The 12,347-nt window shown below is 44.2% G+C and overlaps 1 protein-coding gene across 1 annotated transcript; it reads right to left on the bottom strand.

Moving 5' to 3' along the window:
• Positions 1–6: 6 nt before the first annotated feature.
• LOC144216811 (transmembrane emp24 domain-containing protein 9) lies at positions 7–3,653 on the bottom strand. The gene is made up of 5 exons (XM_077746241.1): positions 3,438–3,653; positions 3,167–3,267; positions 2,298–2,423; positions 1,788–1,934; positions 7–487 (listed from the first exon to the last, which is right to left on the bottom strand). Exons 1-5 carry the CDS (start codon positions 3,619–3,621, stop codon positions 338–340), a joined length of 708 nt encoding a protein of 235 aa, XP_077602367.1. The 5' UTR covers positions 3,622–3,653; the 3' UTR covers positions 7–337.
• Positions 3,654–12,347: the final 8,694 nt, after the last annotated feature.

The following is a 12,347-nucleotide window of genomic DNA, read 5'->3' as shown; positions in this document are numbered from 1 at the left end:
CCTCCCTCCCTGGCCACCCCAGACAACAGCCTCACATCCCTGATCAGTAACACTGTGATTCTGAGGTGCCAGTGGAGCTCCCAGGGGCTTCACCAGACCCTGGGTGATTACTGCAAAGGGCTTAGAGCCCAGGGGAGGGGGCAGGCATCACCCTGCCACCTGCTCAGTAGTAGCCAGCCAGGCTCCTGCCCTAAGCTTGTGCCTGGGGTGCCTGTAGCCCCTTGCCCTCCAGAAATCCATGGCTCGGAACCAGTCCTCCTGCCAGAGAGAAATCAGTTCCAGGAGGCCCTTTCTTCCCCAGCCTGGGAGGAAGGATGGCATGTGAGGCCTGCGATGGCTACACCAGCTTCTTCGCTTCAAAGAAACTCTTGAGGTGTCGCATCTGCCAGACGCCGATGGCCACGAGGATGAGGGTCTGCAGAATGGACCACCACAGCACCCGCTGGTTGGTGCTCTCGCTGGTCTGCCGGAAGCGCTCCTCTCGCCACTGTGGGAGGGGAGAGCGGAAGAGGAGCTTAACTTTGCCGGGTGCCACTTGGCGCCACTCTAACCGCTGGTTTCCCTTTGCAGAGGCTGCTCCAGAACCCGGGTTCTTTGTCAAGTTTGCCCAAGTTCCGGTCAAGTGCCTGCAAAGAGCCAGGGACACCCCACCTGGGGACTGTGCTCAACCTCCCCAGCCAGATGACCTCCAGGAACCCACTCATGTAAGTCTGTCTGCTTGGGGGCACGTGGCTGGCTCTGCTGGTGGAGCATGCAACTCTCGGGGTTGTGAGCTGAAGCCCCACAGTGGGCATGCAGCCTACTTCAAACAAAGCCACCTCTGTCTGCTCACGTGTCAGGTACAGCCCTCCCCCGGTCCTCTCCTGGAGCCTGGGGTGGAGGTGAAGTAGCTACACTGTCACCCCATCAGTCACAGAGTGCCCTACAGACTCAGGAGTGCACTGGCTCTAAGCTCTCTGCCCAGGACTTCCCCAGCTGCTCCTTGAGGACTGTGAGCACAAGTTGCCAACTGCTGGCCCAGGGGCTGGATGTGGGCACATACGTGTGTTTTGCCAATATTTAAAACCCAGGAAAAATTCACATCAAAGCACTTGGACTTCTAGCTCTCTTCGAAGCCAGGGCCGGCATATCTATTTGCAAGGCTGCCCTGGTTTGGCAATTAACCGAGGTCACTGATGATTAGATGTGTAACAGTCTTTATGTCACAAACTCATTCATGGGACCAGCCTGGCTCCTGGACATGAGGGAGTTTGAAATAGCTGGTTCTGGGGGTGCCTGGGTGGCTCAGTCGGTTGAATGTCCGACTTTGGCTCAGGTCATGATCTTGAGGTTTGTGGGTTTGAGCCCCGTGTCGGACTCTGTGCTGACAGCTAGTTCAGAGCCTGGAGCCTGCTTCAGATTCTGGGTCTCCCTCTCTTTTTGACTCTCCCCTGCTCATGCTGTCTCCCTCTCTCAAAAATAAAACATTAAAAAAAAAAAAAAATAGCTGGTTCCAAAAGCACCCGGAGCCATGAAAATTATATCCCAGGGATTCGTATCAGTGCCCGCTCTGTCACTGTGTATGTGTAACTGGGATTTAGAGCAATGATGGCCTCTCAAGAGCCTGTCTCCTTGGTTACCGACCCGAGTTAGTGATACCCATCCCGGCGTTTAGACTTGCAAAGCAGCACTGACGGTTCAGTCCCTTGGGTTTCACAATGACTCGCACACATGTGCCCCTCCCGGCTGAGCCACGGGAAGGCTTCTGGGAAGAAGCTCACCTGGGAGCTCTTGGCCCAACCACATACCCGCTGATAGTTCTGCTCTTTCTGGATCTGCTCCACTTGCTCCACCAGCTGTCTCACCCGTAGCTGCAACTCACTCAACTTGTCTTTGGCGGCAATTTCTGCATAGTCGTTGGTGTGTTCACCCACCTGGATGTCCAGGTGAACTCTCTGGGGACAGACAAGGAGGACAAGAAGAAATCAGGCAGCCCTGCTCTGTTGCTCTGCCAGGGACTGACAGCGGGTCGCCCTACCTTCCTTCACTGGTACACTTTGTCCAGTGCTGACTGAGGCCTCCACAGTGTCCAGCCCTATGGGGCTCGAGGCAAACGGGCATGAGTAAACTTGGCGGACACTTGGACCAAGGCACATACAAGCAGCTGAGGGACCGTGCCTGGATGTTCCATGGAAACCCAAAATTATTAGGAGACACAAAATCCAATGCACTCATCTCACATCCGGCGCACCACCAGTCTCCAGTCCCGACCAGGGTGTAGAGGTTGAAAGCTCCGACGCCCGTGTGCGTGCACTCACCAGCATGCCTCCAGCAAAAAGGGAGAACTTGGTGGAATTGGAGTGAAGACAGATCTGGTGTTCGCCGGGGGTATGGGAAGTGAAAGTGAACCTGCCTTCAGAGCCATACTGCCGGGCCAGGATGACCTGGGGAAAAAAGCTTTCAGTGAAAGTTACAGAGGGGATGGGGCTGGAAGGAAACAAAGTTAGCAAACAGAGCCTCAGGCACCCCACAACCCTAAAAGGTCCAGAGCTGCCCAGGAGTAGTTGCCAAAACTTGTCTGAAAACTTTTGGGGGCAGGGGTGAAGAATATAAACTGAAGCTGACGTGGGCCTGCGGTTGGAAAGGGCTCTTTATTCAGAGCTCCTGCCACTTCAACTCTTTTGTGTGTGTGTGTGTGTGTGTGTGTGTGTGTGTGTTTTAATGAAACGTGACAACCAAAGATTTTTTTTCCTTTGCTTTAATATCCTATTTGTTGAAATTAAAAGCTGTTCCTTCGTTTGGGTACGGACTCTGTCCTGCGAAACCCTAAAGTCTGGATGTCGGAACATCAGAACTGACAAAATTCGGTGACTGCCAGCACCACAATTAAGGCACCAACCACACCTCTACGGTAGGTGAGTTTCCATTTGCCAGACCAGGAAGCCGGCTCAGGGAAGGTCAGTGAACTCGGCGGAGTCGCGCGGCGGTCGGTAAGAGGCTGAGAGGAGCCGCTAGCCCTGCAGCCGCCCAACTTGGGCCTAGAGCGAAAATCCGGGATCTTCTCACGACACCCACTGTCTTCAGCAGTTCAGCAGATGCGACAACTAGGAGGGGAAGTACCAGCACCTGCCTGGTCTGGCGCCGAAGCGCAGGGCGGAGGGCTCGGCGGGGTAAGGGACCGGCTCACCTTGTCCTCTGGGTCCTTCACCTCCACGAACATGCCGAGCCCCGGGGTGGCCGGCTGGTACTCCTCTCGCTGCTTGTCATACAGCTGCGTCCGGTAGTTTCCTGGAGGGAAGTGGGGCGAGTCCTGATCAGACGAACGCGAGGTGGCGTGGGGTCGGCCCATGCTAGCACGCGGCGAGACCCGCTGCTTCCCGCTCTGGAAGAGTTGACTCTCCCGCACCCCCCGCCCCAAGACCAAGGTCTTGTTCCAAACTCTCCCCCTCCATCCGCACCTATAACCATGGTCTCGTCCGGGATCTCCTCAATAAAGCACTTCTTTTCGGTCTCCCCGATGTGGAAGTAAAGCGCGCCTCCGCGGGCCACAAAACACAGAAGCAGCACGAGGGCCCGAATCACCCTGCCCAGTCCCTCTCCGGGCCGGGGCCCGACGACCCTCACGCCATGTTCCGCAGCCATTTTGCTCCACCTGCCGGCGCAGTCGCAGCCGGCGGCGCCACGTAGCCTTGCCGCCGCCGCGGGGCCTGCCGGGACAGCGAGTTCGACTTGCTGGACTACAAGTCCCGAGATACCCCGCGACCGCGGCGAGGCAGTACCTGATTGGGGAGCAGCTTCTGCCTGCCTCTTAATTGCCGCCCAAGAATTGAAACCTTTGTCAATTGCCCTGGCGGCCGGGCGACTACTTACTTTTATAACATTTTTACAGATGCTGCAAGTAACGCAGTTTGTTTGAGATCGCAGTAAATAACGAGCAGATAGAGAATTGAAACCGAGGATCCCTGACTTTCCTCGGCATTGCATCCCACACTCTGGGCTTGCTTCTCTTTTTAAAAACTGAAGTTTAAAAAGTGACACAAACAGTGCACCCACTTATCTTTGAAAAAAATTTAAAAAAAAATCTGAAGTTTCCCTTTACCGCTTCTTTGCCGCCTGAAACCCGTCCACTCGTAAATCTGGTCTACTCTGGTCTGTATGGTCCCAGGTATGCCCCTCGCACCCTAATCAGCGCCTGACATCATCCACGCGGGCTTTGCTGCCCAGCGCGGCTCTGATGACTTCTCTCTGAAGGTGGCCCAGGGTCCCGCCATATTGGGGGTCTTGGGCCAGAGTCGCCCGTTTTGGAGGGCTCTACGCTCCTTGTGAGATCAACAGAGGTCTGAGTCCGCCCTTCGCGTACTTCTGGATTTTATCCATAGACTAGGGTATTGTGGCAGCAGTTTATGACTGTGTGCCTAGTCAAGATTTCATAGAAGTTGGAGGTTTTCTCTCTACTTAGGCTTCTCTTTGTTATTTCGTTTGACCCTGTGGAGGGAAGTTTAGTGAGCATCTGTTGACATTTCCCCCTCGGTGGAAGTCTTGACCTCCTTTTTCTTAACAATATAACATAATCTTTGTTCATACAGTACCTTATTTTAAAACCATTCCTCAGATGAAAGTGGTTAAGATTTCTTTTCTCCTATTATTTACTCTTACATAATCCTGCAATAAATACTCTCGTTCATTTTCTAAAAAGCATTATAGTCTTTTGATGAGGTCACAAAATTGTCCTTTCAAACTTCATACCAATGTCAGTCTCACCAGCAGTGAGTCTTAAAGCTTCTTCTCCACACTCTGGTCAAATGTTCTCAAGATTTTTGTTTTTGTTTATGTTTTAATTTTTATTTGCTTTTGAGATCATGAGTGGGGAAGGGGCAGTGAATTAACAAATGACTACAGAATTAATAAATAACATTTTATAATAATAGTTTCTGGTATTTGTACAATTAAACTTTTTTAAAAATTTTGTTAATGTTTATTTATTCTTGAGAGAGAGACAGAGCAAGAGCAGGGGAGTGGCAGAGAGAGAGGGAGACACAGAATCTGAGGCAGGCTCCAGGCTCTGAGTTGTCAGCACAGAGCCTGACACGGGGCTTGAACCCCCGAACTGTGAGATTATGACCTGAGCTGAAGTAAGGCACTCAACCGACAGAGCCACCCAGGTGCCCCTGTAAAATTAAACTTTTTATGTTTTTTTTATAATGTTTTTATTCATTTCTGAGAGAGAGCGAGACAGCATGAACAAGGGAGGGCCAGAGAGAGAGAGAGACACAGAATCTGAAGCAGGCTCCAGGCTCTGAGCTGTCAGCACAGAGCCCGACCCCGGGCTCGAACCCACAAACTGTGAGATCATGACCTGAGCCGATGTTGGACGCTCAGCCAACTGAGCCACCCAGGTGCCCCTAAAACTAAACTTTTTATGTTGAGATAATTATAGATTCACATGCACTTGCAAGAAACAATGCAGAGAGGTCCAGTGTACCAATTACCTGATTTCCCCCATTGTAACATCTTGCCCAAGTATGATGCAATATCACAAACAAGATGTTGACATTGATACAGTCAAGACACAGAACATTTCCATTACCACAGGGATCCCTAACATTGTGTGTTAAAGCCACACCCACTTCCCTATTCTTTTGCCCTCTCCTTTTTTTTTTGGTTAATGTTTGTTTATTTTTGAGACAGGGTGTGTGACAGTGGGGAGGGGCAGAGAGAGAGGGAGACAGAGAATCTGAAGCAGGCTCCTTGCTGATAGCAGAGAGCCCAATGTGGGGCTTGAACTCACAAGGCATGAGATCATGATCTGAGCTGAAATCAAGAGTTGGATGCTCAGCCAACAGAGCCACCCACCAGGTGACCTTCTTTTTTTTTTTTTTTTTTAATTTTTTAAATGTTGATTTATTTCTGAGAGAGAGAGAGAGAGCGTATGTGTGTGGAGGGGTAGAGAGGGAGACAGAGGAACTGAAGCAGGCTCCTCATTGACAGCAAAGACACTAATTTGGGCCTCAAACTTAAGAATTGTGAGATCATGACCTGAGCTGAAGGCAGCCACTTAACCAACTGAGCCACTCAGGCACCCCTCTTTCACCCTCTCCTTAACTTCAGACAACTAATCTGTGTTCTCCATTTCAATAATTTAGTCATTTCAAGATGTATAAATGGAATCATGCAGTATATAACCTTTTGAGATAGGCTTTTTTCACTCAGTTAATTCTCTGGAGATTTAACCAGAGAATTTTTTATAAGCAATATTGCTTATATCAACAATGAACAGAAAAAGGTGAGAACAGAGCTAGCTGTTTAAAGGAGCAGAGAGTTTTTGTATGTTATTAAAAGTAAACTGGTATAAATTCAAATGAGAGTGTTTTCACTTTGGGATGTTAAATGTAACCCCATGGTAACCACAAAGAAACTAGCTGTAAAATATACATAGAAGAAAGTGGGAAAGGAATTTAAATTTAACTGCTTCACTACTAATTTAAAGGAATTTAAATGTTTTACTAGTAAATGCAGGAATTGAAGGACAAAAAATGCTATAAGATAAAGGGAAAACAAATAGCTACATGATAGTGGTTAAGTCCCTATTTATCAGTTACTTTAAATGGTTAAACTCTGCAGTCCAAAGACAAAGATTGGCAAAATGGATAAAAATCATGACCCAATAATATGGTGTCTCACTTTAGATCCAGAGACACAAATAGGTTTGAAAGTGAAAGAATAGGAAAAGGCTATTCCACCCAAACAGTAACGAGGAGAGAGCAAGGGAGATTATATTAGTATCAGACAAAATAGACTTCAAATTTTAAAAAAATGTTACAAGACACAAAGTACATTATATGTCAATACAAGTTTCCATACGGCAAAAAGATACAATTATAAAAATTAACATACCTAGTAACAGACCATCAGAATGTATGAAGCAAAAGAGACAAAATTGAAGGGAGAAATAGTTATATGATAATCGGTGGAGATTTCAATACCTTTTTTCAATAATGGATAGAACCACAAGACAAAAGATAAGTATTGAAATGGGAACCTTGAGTAACTCAATAAGCCAACTAGATCTAATAGACACCTACAAAACCCTCTACCCAACAAAAGAATCCACTTTCTTCTGAATTGCATATGGGACACTTTGTAGGGGAGACGAAATATTAGGAATATATTGAAACAAAGTCAATAGATTTTAAAGTTTATTTTTATTTATTTTGAGAGAGAGAGTGGGGAGGTGCAGAGAGAGGGAGAGACAGAATCCCAAGTAGGCTTCATGCTGCTGGCACAGAGCCTCATGTGGAGCTCAAACTCTCAAACCATGAGACCATGACCTGAGCTGAAACCAGGAGTCAGATACTTAACTGACTGAGCCACCCAGGTGCTCCAAGCAATATATTTTTTAAAAATAGCTATCATACAAATTAACCTCTCTGACCACAATGAGATGAGGTTAGAAATAAATTACAGAAGGAAAACTGAAAATTTTTAAATTTGTGGAAATTAAATATGACTTCTAAAAGAATAGACTTCTAAAAAATGGTGATTAGAGCTATTCATTTATTAAACACTACGGTTGAAGATACATTTTGTGCCAAGTTCTATGCTCAATGTTAGAAATATGTTGGTGATCCAAAAACAAACACTCTCTGGCTATTTGGTGCTTAGATAGTTTAGCAAAATTATAATTATATACTTCTATTTTTTTCCTCATTAAACAACACCTTCTTAAAAAAATTGGGGGAGAGGTGTGTCTGGGTAGCTCAGTTGGTTAAGCATCCGACTTCAGCTCAGGTCACGATCTTGTGGTTCATGAGTTCCAGCCCCACATCGGGCTCTGGGCTGACAGCTTGGAGCCTGGAGCCTGTTTCTGATTCTGTGTCTCCCTCTCTCTCTCTGCCCCTTCCCCCACTTGTGCATTCTTTCTCTCTCTCTCAAAAATAAATAAACATTAAAAGAATTTTTAAAATGTTCATTCTTGAGAGAAAGAGAGTGTGCAAGCAGTGAAGGGGCAGAGAGAGAGAGAGGGAGACAGAAGCCGAAACACAGAGTCTGCCAAGGAGCTTGAACCCACAAACCTCGAGATCATGACTTGGGCCAAAATCAAGAGTTAGACGCTTCACCAACTGAGCCACCCAGGTGCCCCAAGATTTTACACCGTTTTAAAAGGATTTTAGGGACACCTGGGTGGTTCAGTTGGTTGAGTGTCCGACTCTTGATTTCAGCTCAGGTCATGATCTCATGGGGTCGTGGCATTGGGCTCTGTGCTGACCACGTGGAGCTTGCTTGGGATTCTGTCTCCCTTTCTCTCTGTCTCTCCCCTGCTCATGCACATGTGCTCTCTTTCTCTCTCAATATAAGGAAATAAACTAAACTAAATAAACTAAAAAAGAAAGGAAGAAAGGAAGAAAGAAAATTCTATACATTACTCAGTGCTCATCACAAGTGCAAGCCTTAATTCTTATCACCCATTTCACCCATCCCCCCACTCCCCTCCCCTCCAGTAACTATCAGTTTGTTCTCCATAGTTAAGAGTCTGTTTCTTGGTCTTTCTCTTTTTCCCTTTGCTCATTTGTTTTCTTTCTTAAATTCTACACATGAGTGAAATAATATGATATTTGTCTTTCTCTGACTGACTTATTTCACTTAGCATTATACTCTCTAGCTCCATCCATGATATTGCAAATGGCAAGATTTCATTCTTTTTATGGCAGAGTAATATTCGATTATATATATACCACACCTTTATCCATTCATCTACTGATCAACACTTAGGCTGCTTCCATAATCTGGCTGTTGTAAATAATGCTGCAATAAACACAGATGTGCATGTATCCGTTGAATTAATGTTTTTGTATTTGGGACATAAATATGTAGTAGCATGATGACTGAATCATAAGGTGGTTCTATTTTTAACTTCTTGAGGAACCTGCAATCTGTTTCCCACAGTGTCTGCCTCAGTCAGCTTTCCTACCAACAGTGCAAAGGGGTTCCATTTTCTCCCCATCCTTGCTGACATTTGTTTCTTTTGTTGTTGATTTGAGCTATTCTGACAGGTGTGAGGCAACATCTTATTGTAGTTTTGATTTGCATTTCCCTGATGATGAATTATGCTGAGCATATTTTTATGTGCCTTTTGGACATTTGTATGTCTTCTTTGGAGAAATGTCTCTTTATGTCTTCTGCCCATTTCTTAATTGGATTGTTTGGGATTTGGGTGTTGAGTTGTATTATATATTTTGGATACTAACCCTTTATTGGATATGCCATTTGCAAATATCTTCTCTCATTTAGTATGTTGTCTTTTAGTTTGTTGATTGTTTAACTGTGCAGAAGATTTTTATTTTGATGTATTCCCAATAGTTGATGTTTGCTTCTAATTTCTTTGCCTCAGGAGATATACTGCCCATGCTCTCTTCTAAGATTTTTTAAAAGTTTTTTGCCCCCTAATGTTATTTATGCGTGTGTGTGTGTGTGTGTGTGAGAGAGAGAGAGAGAGAGAGAGAGAGGGAACACAAGGGAGGGGGAGGCAGTGAAAGAGGGAGACACAAAATCTGAAGTAGGCTCCAGCTCTGAGTTGTCTGCACAGAACCTGACACAGGGCTCAAACTCATGAACTGTGAGATCATGACCTGAACCAAAGTGAGATGCTTAACTGACTGAGCCACCTAGGTGCCCTTAGGATTTTTACAGTTTTGGATCTCACATTTAGATCTTTAGTGTATTTTGAATTTATTTTTTGTGTATGGAGTAAGAGAATGGTCCAGTGTCATTCTTTTGCCTGTAGCTGTCCAGTTTTCCCAATACCGTTTGTTGAAGAGATTGTCTTTTCCTCATTGGATATCCTTTCCACCCTTGTCAAAGATGAATGGCCTTATAATTGTGGGTTTATTTCTGGGTTTTCAATTCTGTTCCATTGATCTGTATGTCTATTTTTGTGCCAGTACCATATTGTTTTGATGACTACAGCTTTGTAATACAACTTGAAGTCCAGAATTGTGATGTCTCCAGTTTTGTTTTTCTTTTTAAGAATTGCTTTGTCTATTCAAGGTCTTTTGTGGCTCCACAAAAATTTCAGGGTTGTTTGTTGCAGCTCTGTGAAAAATGCTGTTGTTATTTTGATAAGGAATGCATTACATCAGTAGATTGCTTTGGATGAGGACTCGCATTTCTTGGTTTCAAACTTACTACAAATCTACAATAATCAAACTGTACTAACATAAGGACAAAAATATAGACTAATGGAACACAATGGAATCCAGAAATATTGTTTATTTAAATTTTATTAATTTTTTATTTACTCATTTTTAAATGTTTATTCATTTATTTTGAGACAGAGAGAGCATGAGTGGGGCAGAGGCCGGGGGGGGGGGCGGAGGGAGAGAAAGAATGCCAAGTAGGCTCCATACTTAGCACGGAACCTGACACAGGCATCAATCTCACAAACTGTGAGATCATCATGGCCTGAGCCAAAATCAAGAGTTGGGTGCTTAACCGACAGAACTACCCAGGCACCCCTATTTTTTTATTTTAATGTTTAAAATTAAAATTAAATTAAATTAACTTTTTATTAAAAATTTTTTAAAGTTTATTTATTTATTTTGAGACATAGAGAGCACAAGTGGGAAAGGGGCAGAGAGAGAGAGAGGGAGAGAGAGAATTCCGAGCAGACTATGTACCACCAGTTCAGAGCCTGATATGGGGCTTGAACTCACAAACTGCAAGATCACAACCTGAGCCACAATTGGATGCTTAACCAATTGAGCCATCCAGGAGCTCCAACTTTAATTTTTTTTTAAAGTAGTGTCCATGCCCAATGTGAGGTAGAACTCATGACCCTGATATTACGAGTCACATACAACAGAGGCAGAAATAAATCCTCACATATATGGTCAAGTGATTTTCCGCGAGTGTGTCAGGACCATTCAGTGGTGAAAAGGCAGTCTTTTCAACAAGCGGTGCTGTAAAATTTGATATCCACAAACAAAAGAATGAATTTGAACTCTTACACCATATACAAAAGTTAACTCAAAATGGACAGAGACTTAAATATAAGACCTAAAACCATGAAACTCTTAGGAGAAAACATAGAACAAAAGCTTCACAATGGATTTGGCAATGACTGCTTGGCTGTGACACCAAAGGCAGGCAAAGAAAAAAATTGATTAATAGGATTTTATAAAAATTTTTAAAATTTTGTGAATCAGTAGACACTATTAGCAGAATTAAAAAGCAACTCACAGAATGAGAAACGATAATTGCAAATCATACATCTGATAAGGTATTCATATGCAAAGTATATAGAGAACTATTACATAGAGAGCTACTAAAACTTAACAACAAAACCCCAAAGAATCCAATTCAAAAATTGGCAAAATACTTGAAAAGATATTTCTCAAAGAAGACAGACAAATAGCCAATTAACATATGAGAATGTTCTTAATGTCACTAATTAGTTGGGAAAGGCAAGTCAAAACTAGAATGAGATACCATCTCACGTGCATTAAGATGGGTATTATTAAAAAAAACACAACAAAACAACATAAAAGAACAAGTGCTGGCGAAGCTATGGAGAAATGGAAACTATTACCATTGTTGGTGGAAATGTAAAGTGGTAAGTTGCTGTGGGGAACAGTATGGTGGTTCCTCGAAATATTAAAAACAAATATTATATGATACAGCTATTCCACTTCTGCGTATATATGGTCCTAAGAATTTAAAACAGATAAGAGAGAGATTTTTTCACTTGTATTCACAGCAGCATTATTTGCAATAGTAAAATGTGCTATATACATACAATGAATTATTACTACAAAATCAATGATCCTTAAAGACATTATGCCAAGTGAAATAAGCCATCCACAAAAAGATGAATACTGTATGATTCTCCTTAAACGAGGTACCTAGAATTGTCAACTTTATAGAGACAGAAGGTAGAATGGACATTTCCAAGGGCTGGTGAGAGGGGAGAATGTAAATTGTAGACAGTTTAAGTTTTTGCAAGATGAAAGGAGTCCTGAAGATGATGGCGGTGATGGTTTCACAGTATGAATGTACCTAAAATATCACTGAACTGTACACTTTAAAATGGCTGACAGCAGGGGCGCCAGGGCGCTCAGTTGGTTAAGTGTCTAATTTCCGCTCAGGTTCATGAGTCTGAGCCCCACGTTGGGCTCTGGGCTGACAGCACAGAACCTGGATCCTGCTTGGAATTCGATGTCTCCCTCTCTCTCTGCCCCTCCCCCGCTAATGCTCTGCCTCTCTCTCTCTCTCAAAAATAAATAAACATTTAAAACAATTTAAAACATCTGATAGCAAGGCCCCTGGGTGGCTCAGTCGGTTGAGCACCTGACTCTTGACTTTGGCTCAGGTCA

The sequence above is a fragment of the Crocuta crocuta genome, unplaced genomic scaffold (genome assembly GCF_008692635.1).
Source record: "Crocuta crocuta isolate KB4526 unplaced genomic scaffold, BGI_CrCroc_1.0 scaffold218, whole genome shotgun sequence".
NCBI lineage: Eukaryota > Metazoa > Chordata > Mammalia > Carnivora > Hyaenidae > Crocuta > Crocuta crocuta.
Note: the sequence above shows the minus strand (reverse complement) of the source record. Positions and strands in the feature narration are given on the sequence as shown.

Bases quoted from the DNA above. Each gene is read 5' to 3' on its own strand.
- LOC144216811 (XM_077746241.1), bottom strand. From the start codon at position 3,621: ATGGCTGCGGAACATGGCGTGAGGGTCGTCGGGCCCCGGCCCGGAGAG. The intron at 3,268-3,437 runs GTGCGGATGGAG...ACTTCCCTCCAG, and splicing joins GGACGAGACCATGGTTATAG to GAAACTACCGGACGCAGCTG. The intron at 1,935-2,297 runs GTGAGTGCACGC...GTCTGTCCCCAG, and splicing joins TTTTTGCTGGAGGCATGCTG to AGAGTTCACCTGGACATCCA.